At 36.2% G+C, this 18,730-nt stretch overlaps 1 protein-coding gene across 1 annotated transcript in view; it reads left to right on the forward strand.

Annotated features, from left to right (window-relative positions):
• Nucleotides 1-14,070, forward strand: part of CRLF2 (cytokine receptor like factor 2) — a 35,083-nt gene extending 21,013 nt beyond the window's left edge. The window contains exons 5-8 of the mRNA XM_027859499.1: nucleotides 4,155-4,317; nucleotides 7,198-7,312; nucleotides 11,639-11,723; nucleotides 13,645-14,070. Coding sequence (XP_027715300.1) covers nucleotides 4,155-4,317; nucleotides 7,198-7,312; nucleotides 11,639-11,723; nucleotides 13,645-13,914 — 633 coding nt within the window. The 3' untranslated portion in view covers nucleotides 13,915-14,070. The remainder of the gene's footprint in view (nucleotides 1-4,154; nucleotides 4,318-7,197; nucleotides 7,313-11,638; nucleotides 11,724-13,644) is intronic.
• Nucleotides 14,071-18,730: the final 4,660 nt, after the last annotated feature.

Here is an 18,730-nt window from a genome sequence, read left to right on the forward strand (position 1 = left end):
AATATACTAACCATTGTGAGATATGTAAGAAGTCTAAGACATGCTCCCTGTTCTCAAGGAGTGAGAATAAAATTTATTTGGAGAGAAAAGAAGCAGAATCACACAATTTGAGAGTTGGAAAGAATGTCAGTGACAATCCAGTCCAACTAATAGAGAGAAAGAATCTCCGATATAACTTACATAGCAAGTGGTCATCCAACCTCTGAATGAAGACTTCTAAGGAGAGGGAAACCTACCACCTCTTGAAACAGCCCATTACATTTTTGGAGGGCTGTACTTATAAGGAAGTTTTTTTGCCCTCAGACATCAGGCCTAAATTAGACTTTGCAATTCACATTCATTTTTCTTGTTCCTACCCTTTCATCCTTCTTTCTCATGATAGCCCTTCACATACTTAAAGACGACTGTCATGTTCCTCCCCAAATTTTATCTTCTTCTTTAGGGTAATTATCCTCAGTTCCTTCCACTGAACCTCATGTGACAATGACTTAGGGCACTTCACCATCCTGGTTACTCTCCTCTGGACACATGGAATAAAAACAAACCATATGAGACAGAATGTAATTAAACATTAGATTCTGTGGTACTTTTTTCTAAGGACCATAGTAGGCAAGAGGAAGGCTGGATCATTGAGAGTTGGGGTAGTCAGGGAATTCTCCATGGAGGAAATGAGACACAATGTGGGTTTTGAAGGATGGATAGTTACATGGATAGAGGACGGAATGCACAAAAAATGGTTCATAGCACCAAGAAAAGATGAATATCGGATATTCATGGGAAAGTAAGATATTAGAGTTTTTGGTTTTTTGTTTTGGCTACTTTCCCTTTCTGTTTCCACAATTCCCTCAATACATATCAGCCAGGCTATACAGTTCAGGGTGAAGGAAAAATGGAGCAATAGGACATTCTTAGAACATTGTTTATATTTTAGAATGACATCTATCCATTTCATTGGGGAGCTCTCTTAGTGGGAACAAAGTATTCTATTTGTACAACACTTTAGGTATAATTGGCCTCGAGTCTGTGCCTTACCTTCCTTCAGGAAAAGGCACATGCTGTCTGTGCACTGCAGAAACAACCACAAAACACTGAGAATTTTTCAATGCTTATTATCAATCAATCAATCTACAAACACTTATTTTTAAGTGATTACTATACGTCTGTAAGGAGAAAAGCAGCCAGGGAAGTATCAATTTAATATATAAACTCATTAGTAAAATCTTATCAGAGTATGGTGAAAGTCTATGAATAATACAGCCAAACGAAAAAGCAGGAAGTAGTGGAGAGAGAAAAAAAAATGACCCGTAAAGCAATGCAAGAGACCAAACCAAGCAAGATCATAGTCATGGCATTTAAAGGTGAAATTATAAAGAGTCAATCAGTCATTCAAACACTTAATAAGCATTAAATTAATAATAATTTTATCAATTATTCAAGTAACAAGAATTTATTCAGTACTGCTATGTGCCAGGGTCCAAAATAAGTTCTTGGCAAACAAAGAAAGGCAAAAACAAGGTCCCTGACCTCAAGGAGCTCACATTTAATTGAGAAGACAACATAAAAATAAATAAGCAAACAAAACAATATATACAGGGTAGAGAGAAAAAAATTCTTGTATTTGGAGGGACCAGGAGAGGCCTCTTGAAGAAGAGTTGAACCTTGAAAGAACTCACAATTGGGCCCTTATGTGGCATTATTAGTGTAATGAGTGGCAAGTGTTGATTGGCATAACTGTACTGAGACAAGAAAAAAATCCCCCAAAATAAATGGAAATTTTTGCTGAGTTAAAAGTGAACTATATTCTATTAACTAGAAGGAGGCATTTTATTTTCAATTTATCAGTTAAAGTTTCATATTTACTACTTTTTGAGATACTAATAATGAAGTATGGCTTAGAGTCCAGAGACTGAAGAGGCCACCAATATAGAGCCAATTTCCAATCCAGTGAACTATCTGACATCTAGTAAACCAAAATGTTAATTAAAGAAGGCACTTGGAATCATAATCAGAAAACATGGACTTGAATCCTAATTCTCGTGCATGCTATCCTTGTAGAGCTGGACAAATTGTTTCCCCTCTCTGGGCCTCAGCTTTCTAATTTGTAAAATGAAGCAGTTGATAAAACTAGAAGGGAATTTAGAGGTCATCTAGTTCATCTCTGGACCACTAAGTGGCGCAGTGGATTGAGTGCCAGACCTGGAGTCAGGAAGACTCATCTTTCTGAGTCCAAATCTGACCTTAAACACTTACTAGCTGTGTGACCCTGGGAAAGTCATTTAACTCTGTTTGCCTCAGTTTCCTCATCTGTAAAAATGATCTGGAGAAGGAAATGGCAAACCACTCCAGTATCTTTGCCAAGAAAACCCAAAATGGGGTAGTAAAGAATTGGTCATGACTGAAAACAACTGAACAAAAACATTTCATTTCTTTCATTTTACAGATTAAGAAAATGAAGTCCACAAAGATAAAGTGACTGTTCCAAGAGTAAACTAGTATTAAGTTACATAATTTCCAAATCTTTCTACTCTAAATCTCTATTTTTTTTGTCCCAATATTTACCTCAGACAAAGGAGTAGGAGAGGTGGGGAAAAAAAAGTCAACAAAGAGGAAATGTAGTTGTTGGAAGGGGTAGCCAGGTGGGTGCAGTAGGTGGAGCATTGTAGAGTGGATAGAAACCTGGAGTCAGGAAGACCTGAGTCCAAATCTGGCCTCTGACACTTACTATATCCGTGTGACCCTAGGCAAGTCACTTAACCTTGTTTGCCCCAATTTCTTTGTCTGTAAAATGAGTTAGAGAGAAAAAAAAAAAGACAAACTACTCTGGTATCTTTGCCAAGAAAACCCCAAATGAGGTCACAAAGAGTCAAATATGACTTAAGCAATTGAACAACAACAAGATACTGGAAAAATGAGGAGTCAATACAGAATGGAACTGAGAAAAGAGAAAGAAATTAGTAATAAATAATAGTATCTAAACAAATTAGACCAGACCTATAATTTTATTGGTATAAGGAATACTTAGTGAGAAAATTTAATCTACCTATAGAGATCAGCATCTGCTCTGCAACTTCTAGTTGTCTGGAGGTATAGAGAGGTTTAATTACTTGCCCAGCATTACATAGTCAATATGTTTCAGAGATAGGACTTGAAATGATGTCTTCATGATTTTAAAGACAGCCTTCTACCCACATCCTATGGCTGCTTCTTATCAAATAATTTAAAAAAAAAATCACATTTTTTTAAATCCAGATCTACCTTTTTATTGATGTAGAGCAGAGGTGTCAAATGTCTGGCACACAGTCCCAAGTGCAGCCTAAACCAGATTAAAATATAATCAGGAAATATTTAACAAATAAATAAAAATACAGATTAGTATACCCCCATCCAGATTTTTGGTTTAGTGGCCTCTGTTTGTATTTGAATTTGATGTCATTGGTGTACAGGAAGCTAGGTGGTGCAGTGGATAGAGTGCTGGGCTTAGAGTCAGTTCATGAATTCAAATCTGGCCTTAGACATTTACTAGCTGTGTGACCCTGGACAAGTCACTTAACTTTCTGTTTGTCTCAGTTTTCTCATCTGTAAAATGAGCTGGAGAAGGAAATGGCAAACCACTCCAGTATCACTGCCAAGAAAGCCCCAAATGGGGTCACAAAGAGTCACATGAGACTGAAAAAACAAAAACAAAACTGAACTACAACAACCTTTAGTGTATATAAATGCTAAAGAAATTCTTTTTATCAATCAATAGAGGTTGGCAACTGCCTTACAATTTATAGAATTTAAGTCTTTTCTGGGAGACAAAGAAGTTAAATAACTTGCCCAGGATCACATAGCCAAATCATACTACTTGACCAAAAGTTATTCCACTTTTAAATATCACTTCACAAAAGCATTTTATCTCCTTTGACTTGTAGGTTGTCCTTCATTATAAATGATGTATTTTTTTGTTTTTGGGAAGTCATTTTTCTGGAGTTTCTCCTTCAATCCTAATGCTCTGTGAAATGGATGGAAAGGGAAGGCCTGATCAAGAAAGTCAAACAAACCACTTGGATGAATTGTCTCCTGAATGACTGAGAATAACAGAGTGCATTGCTTTGTTTGATGCTGTTGGTAAAGTGTGTAATTAATTAATGGATACATATATTTATCTCCAGCCCAACACGAATACAATATGTAACATTACAATAGATGGCTTGGATTCTGAGAAATGTTATTTCTTCCGGGCCAGAGTGATAACAAGAATGGCTATTTATGGCAGTAAGACATACCCTAGTGATTGGTCCACTGTAACACACTGGAGGAGGAACAAATTGGAAGGTAATGCCAAATTCAAGGCTATACAACTATTTTTAAATGATTAATTTCAAGGGAAAGTATGTGATGTGTTGCTCTCTGTAGGTACAGTCATCTTACCAATGTGGGACTGGATAAAGTATAGCTTATTTTAGATTACCAACAATGTTAATATCTTACCTTCCCTTTTTCTTCTACATAATATATGAGATGGAAAGGAAGGAATTTCTCCTAGCTTTCATATCCCTAGGTAGCCTTTTTCATCACATTGCAGTGAATTGAGTTATGCTAGAGGCAGGTAGGTGGTACAGTGGAAAGAGTGCTAGACCTAGGTGGGAAATGCAATGAAGGAGGGTGAGGTTCTGAGCAGCAATTGAGGCAAAATCTGGGCACTGGACAATTGAAAGAAGACTATTAAAAGAGGCAAAGATCACAGAGAAGATATTAAGGAGGGCATTAAAGATAAACTTCACCTAGTTCTTCATTGAGGAACTCCTGTAGTATGCTGGGGCTTAGAATGACCAGCATGATGCTATCTGTCAAAAGGGATGTCTGGAGGATCTCATCATTTATTTTTTAAAAAATCCTTCTTGCATTTGGATTCTGTAAAGGATATTTTCTATGACAGTTGAAAATGTATCTGGAAAGTATATATCTCCCTCTTTAATGCCTTACAATACTAATGTTCAGATCATTGAATAGGATTTTTGTGTTTGTATCTATCAAGGAATTTTGTATGATATTAAACTATGTATAATAAAAATAGCTAGTATTTATATAACACTTTAAGGTTTGTTATCCATCAATACTTCACTTTTGGAATGAACTCACTTAGCTGATCTTTTACTGCTCCTTGTCATTTACTCCTTTTTGCTGTTCATGAGAAAATAATGCTTATTAAATCCCACCTTCCTCCTGTGTAATGTTGTAAGTTGAAGTAATATCCTAAAATTAGGTTGTCTTTGGCTCGTGTGGTTTCCTGCTTGATAGAAGGATCAAGTGTTTACTGGCTACAATGTTTTTCTGGTTTATTTTGCCTCCTCATCACAACAGTTGCTTTATATCAATTAAACTTCTATAAGAATTATTAAAAATAAAAATCTAAGTCTTTCCCTCTATCCTTTCCTCAATTTTTAATCTTAAAAGAATGCTTGAAGAAGCAAAATTGAAACTCTTGTACCTGTTCACAGTATCTTTGTCTCAGTTTCATCTTTTCATCTACTTTGATGTTGATTTTTAAGCTTTTGTTCCAATTAGTTGATAGTCTGACAGAATGAAGATGGTTGATGGCCTCCAGTGTCAGTAATGAGTAGCTTACTGTCTCATTCTTTTCTTTTCTTTGTATTCTTTCACTTAGCAAAATGCCTTGCATGTAGTAAACATTTAATAAATGCATGTTGACTGAATCATCATTAAGGTGCTGTCATGTTCAATTTCTGTGTATGTTGTTATTTGACTTACCATATACTACATCTTCTGATTCTCTTATTAAAGAAAGTGTTCATGATATTCAGGTATGAGGCTGCTCAGTAATCTATGAGACTTTGGCCTCTCCAATTTTACCATCTCAAACTCTTATTTTCCAAGATATTTTTTCATCATTTGCTCTGTCTACTTTTTCTTTGAAATCATAAATTATCAATATCTATGTTGACTTGGAGGATTTTGGGGAGTTTTTCACAGAATTTCTCCACCTCTTTATATCATTATCTTCATGGTGATCTTTTTGCTTATGTCCATCAGTAGCCTTGTAAGGGGAGATGACCAAGTGAGCAATGGAATATTTTTCTAGTTGCTTTTGGTAGCCTGATGAAATGAACTGCACCGATTCATTTATTCCTCCTACCACAGAGATCCTGGAACCACAGTTTATTTATCCTCATGTTCTTTTTATAAGATCACAGATTTAGAACTTGAAGAGATTTTGGAGGCATCCAGTCCAACAACCTCATTTTAAAGCTCTAAGAAAACAGAGGCCAGGAAGTTTTAAAGGCTTGCCCAGGGTCACACAGGTAGTAAATATCAGAAGTTGGTTTTGAACTTGGGTTCTCTGGCTTGAGAGTTGGTAGTCTTTCTACTGTATCACATTGTCTGCTCATTTATTTAATAGTGAGTATGTCATTATTGGCATGCTTTAATTTTTTTTAGGAGCATATCAACTCATAGTTCCATGGAAAAGGCTCTAATGCTTAAGTATCAATAATTGCATTCAAATTTATGAATGGTCTAAAAATTGCCTGATTCTTTTCTTTCCTTTTTTCTTTCTTTTTAGTTTTCAACATTCACTTTTATAAGATTTTGAGTTCCAAATTTCCCCCCTCCTTTCCTTCCCCCTCAAGACAGCACACAATCTGATAAAGGCTATATATGTACAATCATATTAAACATATTTCCGCATTAGTTATGTTGTGAAAGAAGAATCAGAACAAGAGGGAAAAACCATGAGAAAGAGAAAATAAACAAACAAACAAAAAACAAAGAGAGCAAATGGTATGTTTCGATCTGCATTCAGACTCCATAGCTCTTTCTCTGGATGTGGATAGCATTTTCCATCATGAGTCTTTTGGAATTGTCTTAGATCATTTCATTGCTGAGAAGAACTGAGTCTATCAAAGTTAATCCTCACACAATGTTGCTGTTATTGTGTACAATGTTCTGATTCTGCTCACTTCACTCAGCATCAGTTCAAATAAGTTTTTCCAGGTTTTTCTTAAATTTGAAATTGACTGATTCTTAACAACCTAAATATCCATTTAAAAAGTTTTCTTTAGTTTCATGCATTGCTATGGCTAAAGGATTCATCCCATAGTGGTCAACCTATTGGCAATGGGGACTTAGTCTGTCACTAGGACCATACTTGAAATCTTTCCAAAGTGGTAAAATAGCTATCTTGTTTTCTTACAGATTCATGCACTGACATAATCAAAACACCTTCCCCAAAATATGTCTACATAATTACTAGTCTGGTTGTCTTCCTAATGGTATTGCTTCTCCTTTTATTTTTGAGGAAATCAGCAAGGTAAGAACAAACTTGAATGCTCTCACATTTTAAAATACGTAACTATACTTATTTAAGTTCCTTGAAGGAAGGATCCAGATCTTTGTCTTTCCCCTAGAACTGAGCCCAGTGCCTTGTATACTGAAGGCTCATAATAAGTGTTTATTGAACAAATGTTGAAGAAAATTCTTAAGTAAGCAAGAAATTGTTTCAATGACTACCCACATACTTTACCAAAGGAAATCTAGAAATGATCAGCTAGAAAAAAGGCAAGTAAATACATTGAAGGCAAATAATCTAACATATAGAAACTCAAAATTACTTCAACATATACCAGATATTAATTCTTTTTTAAAATAGTAGTTTATTATTAATGATAATTATAACATTTATATTATTATTTAAAACAATTTTAAACATTTTTTAAAAATAAAATCCCTCCCTCTCTCTCTTTCCTTTCCCCCGCTCCCTGAGGCAGTAAGCAATCTGATATAGGTTATACATGTGCAACCAGATATTAATTCTAAAATAAATTTTGAGAGACTGGTAAATTGAATGGATATTTGTAGGATCACTGAAAGCTGCTAAGTTGATTGTAAGATTTTTAAGAGTCATAACTTCCATTTTATAGAGTACTTTAAGGCAACAAAAAGTGCTTAGCATATATTGTCTCAGAACTTTGTAACTGAGAAGTAGGCAGTACAAGTATTATTAATCTCTATTTTGTGGATGAAGAAACTGAAGGCAAAAAAAACTTTATATGTGTCATTTGTATTTGTTCTACAATCAAAGTTATGTAGGTGATTGAAAAATACTTATTGAAATTGAACTGAAACTATTTCCAAAAAGGCTTTAGCAGAAGAGGAGTTCAAGTAGTAGTTTGTGATTTCTTTAAAGCCTTAAAGACTTAAGTTCTACCTTTTGGCTAAAACAAAATCACAGTTTTTTAGCATATGCAACTTATGTTTTGCAAATGCCCATATTGAAGATATTTCAAAATCTTTCATAAACAATCTTTAATCATCAACTCTTTCCCCCTATACATAAACTGATTTAAAGCCTAGGTGCCAGAAAAGTTAGGCTGACAATGGACAGATGGACTGATTATATATATTCCTTGAACCATGGTGGGATTGTCTATCTTCAAATGACTTTATAGTTATAAATTGGCTGGGCATATTGTACTGAATTCTTGCAAAGGGGCCCATTTCAATTTTGTCTTTAGCAGGAGAGGAGCTCAAACTGAAGCAATCAACATCAGTCTCTCTTTCAAAGGAAATGAAGTAATCTGATAAGCATATTAAGGGCATGAAGACAAGACAATCTGTTTAATCTAGATGACTGTTTGGTATTTTAATATAGAACAGATCTAGTCCACAAAGAAAAAACCTTAGAAAATATCCTTTAGATGGAAAAATACACTTTTACTCTTACTCAGGGAAATCCCTTACTCAAACAAATAAAGTTTAGAGGAATCAATTACATCAAAATGATTATTATTAAATTAATAATATTAGTAATTTTAGGATGCTTCCATGCATGAAGCACAGTTTTCTGTAAAGTTTGCTCCGGACCTAAAATTTGATCATTAAAACTAAGTTGGAAAGGACAGAAAACAAAATGAAAACTGGCTAATTTATATGAGTTATTACCTGAAGGATCTAAGATACAATTACTTACCCTTGATGAGGTAATTTCACTGAAGCCAATTACATCCATTGGTACTAAAAGAATCAGGGGATTCAATTGCTGAAGCATTGTCAGTGATCTCTGAAAGATCATGGTGAATGAGAATAGTTATTAAAGGGATTGTTAATAAACATCTATAAATGGAAGTGATCTCAAAAAGCCACCACCATAGCTTCAGCAAGAATAAGGTATGACAATTTAAGCTTATTTCTTTTTTTTGATAATTATTAAACTGATAGGTGAGGAGAAATAAAATTTTAATTTTATTCAGATTGATAAACCATTTGATAAAGTCTTTTGTGCTACTCTTGTGGAAAAGGTGAAAAGATGTGAGCTAGATAATAGTACCATTACATGGGTTCACAACTGGCCAAATATCTGGACCCAAAGAGTGTTTATTAATAGTTGTGGTGGCAACATTGACAATTTCTCAGCAAAGCATCCCAGGGATCTGTTCTTGGCTCTGTGGGATTTGATATTTTTATCCATGATTTGGATAAAGGTATAGATGGTATGCTTATCAAATGTGCAGATGATGCAAAGCAAGTGAGATGGTCAACACAAAGCAGGTGAGATGGTCAACACACTGGATGGCAAAGTCAGAGTTTAGAAAGACCTTGCCAGGCTAGAATATTGGGTTGAATCAAATAGGATACAATTTATTAAGAATAAATATAAAGTCTTAAATTTAGGTTTCGAAGCTTAATTTCACAAGTACAAGATGGGGGCATGTGACTGAATAGCAGTTCATAGTAAATTTATGATTCAACATTGTGATATTGCAACAGAGAAAACTAGTGAAATCTGAAGCTATTATATGAAGAGAATTTCTAGGATTAGGAAAGAGGAAGTCCAGTTTAACTTTGCCTTTATCAGAGCACATCTGGAGCACAATGTTCAACCTGTGCTCCATATTTTGGAAATGGCATTGATAAACTAGAGATTATCTTGAAAAGGGATACCTAGATGGTGAAAAGCTATAGATCAACTATTGAGGATAAGTTGAAAGACTTGGGCATAGACTGTGAGCTCCTCGAGAACAGAGATTGTCGGTTTGTGTCCTCAGTACTTAGCACAGTACCTGGTATTAGCACATAGTAGGTACCTATCAAATGCTTGTTGGCTAAAAGATTGTTTATCCTAAAGAACAGAAGACCTAGCTGGGATACAATTGCCACTATTTAGTATCTGAAGAACTGTCACCTGGAAAAGGGATATGATTTGTTCTGTTTGGTCCTAGAGGAAAGAAATAGGAACAATTGGAAGAACTTGACAAAGGGCAAAGTTGAGCTCAAGAAGAGAAAACACTTAAAAAATAATGTTTAGAGATATCTAATAGTGGAATAGGGTACTTCAGGAAACAGTCAGCTCACCACCATTGGGAATCTTCAATTGGGAATACTATCTGCCAAGCATTATGCCACAAGCTAAGGATATGGAGACAGAATCAAAACAGTTCCTGCCCATAAGGAGTTCATATCCTATTTGGGGAAAACAACATATACATATTATTATAAAATATACTTAGACACATATGTAATATGTGTGTACATATACATACATACATACATATATTTCAAAGAGGCATTCTGTCGGAGATGGCACCTGAGTTGTGCTTTGAAGGAAATAAGAGATTCTATAGAGGGGAAGTAGATGTAAATTTCTTGGAGGAGCGGGTGCTATCTGTAAAAAGATTTGGAGGTGGGAGATGGTATAGCATGTATTAGAATACAGCAAGTAGGTCAGTTTGGCTGGAACATAAAGAGTTTGAAGGGGAATAATGTGTACTTAGGCTGGAAACCTAGATTGGAGCCAAATGGTAAAATATACGAAGTGCTATCTGTCTAGTATATTGTAGAAGGAATTATTTTTTAGGTATGAGTTGGGCTAGATAGGCTCAAGGGAAGCTAGGTGGCAGAGTGGGTAGAACACTGGGCTTGGAATCAGGAAGACTTATCTTCAAGAGTTCAAATCTGGCCTCAGATACTTACTAGCTGTGTGACCTTGGGCAAATCACTACCCTGCTTGCCTCAGTTTCCTCATCTATAAAATGAACTAGAGTAGGAAATGGCAAACCATTCCAATATCTTTGCTGAGAAAATCCCAAATTGGGTCACGAAGAGTTGGACATGACTGAAATGACTGAACACCAACACAAAGATAGCCATAAATATTTCTTCCGACTCTGATGTTTTGTGATTCTATAAAATTACTTCAGCTGAGGTTATTTGGTGTTATGGAATGAGCAGTGGCTAGGAGATTAGGGTTCTAGTCTGCTATTTACTAGCCCTGTGACCTCACTTACCAAAGTAAATAACCTACCTTAAGCCTTTTCCTTCATCTGTAAAAAGAAGGTAACAACATCTGCCTATCTACTTCGCAAGTCTCAGTAAAATTGACCTGAAAGAGCTTTGAAAACTATAAGTTGTTCTGTTCCCAGAGTTAATGGTAGTGCTATGGGATGATAACAATAATGATAATAAATCAGTTATAAATTATTCTAGGGTTTACAAAGAGCTGTCTCCTAAGACATAGGTACTATAGATGTTGTCATGACCATTTTACTCATAAGGAAAGTAAAGCTCAGAGATGTTAACTGATTTACCATGGTCATCCTGGAATTTAACCTACCTAAAGAGATTTTTGTTCTAATTTCAGAGTTAAGAAATTATTCATACCCATTGTACCTGATCCCAAATATGCTTTTCCTGGTCTATTTGATTGTCACGGAGGAAACTTTCAGGTAACTCTTAGTATTTTTTTGAATTTTGTTTGATTTTTTAAAATCATTGCTACTAAATCAGGTTTACTAGTAATCAAATATAAGACTTGCAGAATAATCTGTTTGAAAATGAAATATTGTCCTATCTCCAGAAACTCAAGAGAAATGTATGATTCAAAAGCAGAAACTTTATGTCTGTCCCTTAAATATTTTGCTTGTTCTGAGGCTCTCCATTAGGCCTAAAAAAGGATCTCTCATTTTTCAGCTTCTATGTGTGAGACCAGGGAAAAGGATGTGTGCTTAACTCATGTCATGGTACTACAAAAAAAAAATCCTTCTAAACTGTTAGGCCTAATGGCAAGGAAGTTCTCTTGATATTTAATCCAGTTATATTTTTCTGTAATTTAAACACATTTCCTCTCCTCTTTGGAGGTGAAGCATACCTTAGCCAGTTTTTTTTAAAGTTACCGTGCAAATCTAAATGTGCTTACACAACTACCCTAACCCAAATTCCTAAATACAAATTTGGGGGCCATCGGAGGAAACTGGACAGAGGATGAGGAGAGGAGCAGGCCAAGTAGCAGGTCTATCCCTCTTGAAATCTCAAAATAGTCAGAAAGAGGTAGGGGGCAGAAGAGATTGAAGAGCAAGGCACCAGCCTACCAGGAAGACTCACCCTGGGTGAGTAGCTTCCCTCTGTCTTGTGCTTACCATTAAACCCCCCAAAATGACCCTCAGTTTACAAGTTTTAATGAAAACAATACTTGAGTTGAAGACATGGAAACTGTGTCTGACTCTCAGTTTTGTTGTTTATCAATGGCTAACACTTATAAAGGACTTTAAGGTTTTGCACAGTGCTTTACAAATATCATCTCTTTTTATCCTCACAGCAATCCTGGGAGCTAGGTGCCATGATTATCTCCATTTTAGAGAAAAAGAAACTGAGGCACATAACACTTAGATGATTTGCCCAGGGTCACAGAGTGTCTGATACTAGATTTGAACTCAAGCAGCTACATGTTGCAGTGGGTAGAGCATGGGGCCTAGAATCAGGAAGACCTAAGTTCAAATATAGAACTCAGGTACTTACTAGCTGTGTAACCCTGGGCAAATTACTTAACTGCTATCTGCCTCAGTTCTTCATCTGTAAAATAGAAATATTAGTATTACCTACCTCACAGGGTTGTTGTGAGGATCAAATGAGATAATAATTGTGAAATGCTTAGAACAGTTCCTGGTACATAGTGCTATATAAATGTTAGCTATGATGATGAGGTCTTCCTGATTTTAGGTCCATTGTGTATCCACTGAGCTACCTAGCTGCCTTATTACTTGCGTGACCTTGGACAAGTCACCCAGCCTTTTTGGGTTTCAGTTTCCTTCTCTGTAAAGTGAGGGGGATAGACTAGATGACCTTAAATGAACCTTTCACCTTTAAATTTATAGTCCAATGTGTTTTGTTTTGCAATTCCATTGGCAATTCCAGTGAGCCTAAGACCTAGACCTGGGAGGGACTTTAGAAATCATCTCTCTACTTACTTTCTAGATGAGGAAACTCAGTCCCAGAGAAATTACATGACTTACCCAAGGTCATCCAGGTAGTAAGTGTCAGTCATCTTTTGATCTCCAGTCCTCCATCTCCAACATGGCTCCATTCTCTCTCCCCAAATTTATACCTAACAGAAAATCACAGTAATGAGTGACGAGAGATTTAATGGATCTTATAACCATATTTTAGAGGAGAAAAAAGAATTTCCACTCCCATTTGATGTTGAATTTCCTCCTTGTCTTGCTAGCTCACATGGACATTAGAGCACTATGCTAGCAGATGCAGCATCTGATATTTCAGTTTGGGATATCTGCATCAAAAGAAAGTGAATGCAGGGCCAGGTAAGTGTTTTAGTGGAGAAAAAGTTCTAATTTATACGTTTTACTTGAATAGGAGTGGATCCAGGATACGGAAAATGTGACCAGCCCAGCTAAAGCAGAACATTTGGAGTGGGAATGTGTTGTTGAGGAGGGGCTTATAGAGGAACTCGCCAAGAAGGACGCCAAAGACGAAGAGGGGAAAACCTTTCAGGAATATCCACAATTGAATGAAGACAATCTGAGCTCTAATCAAATCTCTTGTGTCCCACCTCAAGGCAATGACACTATTTGCCTGGGTGATCTTAAGTTTGTTATGAATGATAATATGTATGTTGTATTATGAAGCTGCAGGGTGCACAGATAGGAGATGGGGTCTAGGCCAGGATCAGCCTAGTAGGTTTCTGGAATTGATGCCAACAATGGTAATAATTACCATCTGTAGAGTGCTTTAAAATTTGCAAAACACTCCATAAATATCTCATTTTTTACTCACAACAACCCTGGGAGAGAAATGCTATTATTGTCCCTATTTTACCACTGGGGAAACTGAGGCAGACAGAAGTTAAATGTCTTATTCAGGGTCTCACAACTAGTAAGTGTCTGAGGCTGGATTCTAACTGGGGCCATCTTCCTGATTCTAGGTCCTGTTCTCTATCCATTATGCCAACTAGCTGGCTATAGACACAGATGAGGGAAAAGTTAGTTCCAGGACCTCCCAAACCCACAAGTCTGCCATGAATTTAACAGCTATTCAGGGAGAAGTCTTAGACTAAATTACATTCATTTTTGTTTTAATTACAGCATCTCTGCACATGTACATACAGCAACTCATCATCCTTAATTTATAAGCTTTACAACTCATAAATGTAGGCACATTTCAATTTGAGTGCTTATTAAGCCACAGATTTATTTTATTTAGAATACTTAGAATAATTTATTTGAAATGTTTATCATATTTTTTCCTAATTCGACATTTGTTCTATGTATGCTGTTCATTTAACTTGCAGTGAGAGAAATACCAGTACAGATGGCCAATAAAGAAACATATGTAAAAGAGTTTTCAAATATCTAGGATGAAGTAACAGAGTATAGGGGAAAGAACATTGGAAAGGGAGTTGGGCAATGGAGTTCTAGTACTCTCTCTGAGACTATCTACAGTTTTATGACTTTGGCCAAACCACCTTTTTCAGTTTCCTTTCCTTAGTTATAAAATGCTGGGGCTGGACTAGAAAATCTCTAACATCCCTTTGAGCTCTAAGTCAAAGAAACTCTTTAAAGCCAACTAGCTCCAAAATGATCTTGTGTGGTGAAGTGATTCTTGCACTGATTTTGGATATAACACTAGGGACTATACAGCAAACTATGACAAAATATGACAAGGCCTCAAGTCCCCATATTGGGATAGGCAAACAAAAAAAGGATTTTTGAAGCTTAACACAACTGACTGAATCATTGTATTGAAATGATAGACTGACTTTGCAAAAATATAACATTTCCTCATGAGAGAGAACCCTCAAACAAACAATTTTTTGAAACAAACCATTCTAGTCTTTGTAATATACTTTGCTTTACAAAGCATTCAGCACAGTCAGTTCCTTGATCTGTCTGGTCCTTGATTTTGTTTTGCTGTGTTTTCACTTGTTAAATAAAGGGGGGGGGAAGTTACCATGAATGTTATCTTTGAGAGTAAAGTTCTAAGTACATGATTTCTGTGTTGATAGTGAAGGGGATTTTTGTACTGAAAGTTTTTTTAGGGTTTGAGGACCATCCGGTTTTTCAGATGATTGAGATTGTAAATTCAGTAGGTGGAAACTAGGTTGAATTGTACATTCTCAAAACAATTGAGCAAAGATACTGTAAAATTTTCATATTTCTGTCTGCATTTTGCTGAAGGGGGTTGGAAACAGTAGCAGGGAGAAGATACCATTCTATTTTCAGAAAGTCCTTGGTCAGGATTGAAAATAGACAACCAAGGCATAATAAGAAGTCTGCAAACTAGGTCACATGCCCTAACATTTGGTCACTTTCTGGAATGAATGTTGGGATCCATTTGCCTGCCTTTGTACACTGCTGTTGCTGCACCAAGTCAGGTGAGGAAATTTCAAGTAAGAAACCAGAGAGAAGAGGACAATAGTGGGAGGAAATGATAAAAAGGCTCAAATTATCTCAGGATACATTTTCAAAAGGGCTTGTGTGGATGAAGCCCAAGAAGTAAGAGCTGAATTCTAAAGCCAATACAGCTCTTGGACTACTTCATAAACAAGGACCAGTTACAGAAACTCTTTTCATATGAGGCTAAACATGGGCATTTCATTTAAAAAAAAAATGGTGGAACTTTGGAATACGTGCTTCTTCAAGTCAGGAGCTATTTCTGCTGTTATTGTCAACGGTGGGCATTCAGCATTCTCAATAATTATGTGTGGATAAAAAGAATAGTTTCTTGTTAAGCAAATTTTAAAAAAATCATAGGAAAATAGTCTAAGGATCTCTTTCAGGTTGCTATTCAACTGTACATGTGACTGGCAACAAATCACCTGGGTTTTAAGTTACCCTACAAGGACTGAAGTAAGAATGAGAAAATAGCAGAATCTGTATGGGTTTTCTACCTCCCTCCCCCCATTTTTTTTTACATTTTATTATTTTGGGAACAATTATAAAGGTAACAGAAGAAAATGCCAGCGACGCTGTAGTCCCCACCCTTTCCTCCCTACCTCTTTGGTTTCTGGACATGTAATCAGTCATAACCAGTTAGAATAATTAGTTCATCCTACAGCTTCTGGCCCCTTAGGCCCAAGTGATTCTCTACTCAGTAGCTTAAAGGAGTTTATGCTAAATGGAAAGTTAAGAGTACAATCCCAATAGCTCAATTTCCCAAGATAGGGAAATTACTAACATTTAAAGTCCTAAACTTTAGATAGAGATTTGGATTTAATTTAAATTTAAATTTATCTCTAGGTAACACCTAGCTTCTTCATGGTTGAGCCAAAATTCAGGTTATTAGAAATGTTTAAGTAAAGAAATGAGTAGGCTATGTTATAGTTTCTGTTAATATACAAGCACCAGAAGGGGAGTTGGGGAAAGAGCAGACCTGTTCTTGGAACTTCCCTTAGTCCTTAAAAAGGTACACCCTACTTGTTGGCTCCAGTTTGAGTCTTCTGTTTTGAGATGCTTGTAGGACGGATGGCTCATTCTCTCCCTTCTCTAACACAGCTCAGCATTACTTTTTATTTCTCCCTTTGTCTGTTGCCAGTCTCAGTTCTTAAGGTTCCCACTCCTTCCTATCTGCCATTTGACAGACACTTGAATAACCTTCCAAATTAGTTTGATATTTTATATAAAACCCAAAGGGTGTGACTAGTCTTATCAAGCAATCCAAATGCATTTCCTATGTGGTCTCATTTTGCTTCATCCAATTGCTTTCAAGGACTTCTAAACTAATTAAGACATATAATTATTCTTCTCTCTATCATCCAGTTCTCATGAACTGGACTTCTCATTTAATGTAATTGCTGGATTGCTTTGAACAGTTCTTGTTCAACATTAAATGAACATATATTTTAAGATTAGGCCTATCTCCAAGATGCTATTATTATCATCATTCTGATCAATAAGTATTTTATATTTTCTATTTGATTTCCCAGGTTTTTAAAAATTAAACTTATTAGCTATTTTCCCTAAGATAGCTAGGTGGCACATTGAGTAGATGGAGGGAGGAAGAATTCAAATCTGGTCTGAGATACTTATTAGCTGCATGATCCTAGGCAAGTCACTTAACTCCTGTTTGCCTCAGTTTCCTCATCTATAAAATGAACTGGAGAAAGAATTGGCTAATCACTCTAGTATCTTTGCCAAGAAAACCCCAAAGGGGTCATAAAGAGTCAGACGCTCCTGAAAACAACCAAGCAACAAGAAGCCTAATCATTGGGAAGTGAGCAATCATGTACTCACCTCATTTGCAGGTGCACAAAATACATCCAGTAGGATGACAAATTCCTTTTTTAGACTGTTAGATGTTTGAGGGAAGGGATCGTGTCTTACCTAGTTTTGTAGTGCTCCCAGTACAGTGGATCAAAAAACACAAGTTCTAAATAAATACTTTTTAGGTTAATACATTTATAATCAGTACCTTTATAATGCCGGAATAAAGGAAGTAAACTAACACTCATTACCAGCCATCCATATTTTATTAGACTCCAATATACATCACTTTTTTTTCAGAGGAGATAATTTGGTTGGTGTTCTAACTAATCCATGTAAAAAGAGCAACACTGAAATAAGATTCTACTGCATTTGTCTTCTCCTGAAATCCTCTGCTACTGCATCATTGCATGGAAGTGACCTTTGGTTTTTTAAGGCTCTGGTTCAAGCAGGGCATGAGGTTGGCAAAAGATGCTACCAAACTGGAAAAGTCTTGAATACAAACCTTGTGAGGGATTGTGTGTTTTCCATTTGAGGACCAGCCTAGCTAAATATAGAGAGGCTACAATTACAGAATGTTGTTCAACATTGTCAGAATGCTCAATGCCTTTTCAGGCCATTTTCTCTTGGAAAGAAATACACATCCAAATCACAGATGTTCCATAACCCTACCTCAACTAATGCTTCTCTCTTTACAATGTTTTATTTAACATCACTTAGGCCCACTGCCCACCAGTCTTCGGTCTACCTCCTCATGCTTCTAAATACTTCCCATTAGCATGCGATCTTCCCTCTATACAGAGGAAATACCTATAGCCCTTGAAAGTTTCTTGTTTGCTTGTGATATCTGTTACTTCACTATCTTCTGCTAGCTGTACTCTTTTTGCTTGTTTTGGAACTATCCTGATATTTCTATTGGACATCTCAGTGGGTTGAGTAAGACTACAGACCACTCCAATCATTCCTTGCTTTCTCTTTTCTAAGAGTTCGTCCACTTGACTAAATTTAAAGTTACTATCCACTTGGCTTTCATCCTTGCCTCCAGAAGTAGGGTCTCTCTACCTTTCTCAGGGTGGGAAGGATATTATTTAGCTATTTCTTCCCCACTGGAACTCATCTTACCAATGTGCCAAAGTTTACCTTAGTAACTTTGGAATTGAATTCCTCTCACTGTGGTGTCCCTTGTTCAGGTGGGCTGTTGAAAAAAGCTACCCTAGATTCAAGGTACTCTGTGGATCCAC

The sequence above is a fragment of the Vombatus ursinus genome, unplaced genomic scaffold (assembly GCF_900497805.2).
Source record: "Vombatus ursinus unplaced genomic scaffold, bare-nosed wombat genome assembly UNPS02014168.1, whole genome shotgun sequence".
Lineage (NCBI taxonomy): Eukaryota > Metazoa > Chordata > Mammalia > Diprotodontia > Vombatidae > Vombatus > Vombatus ursinus.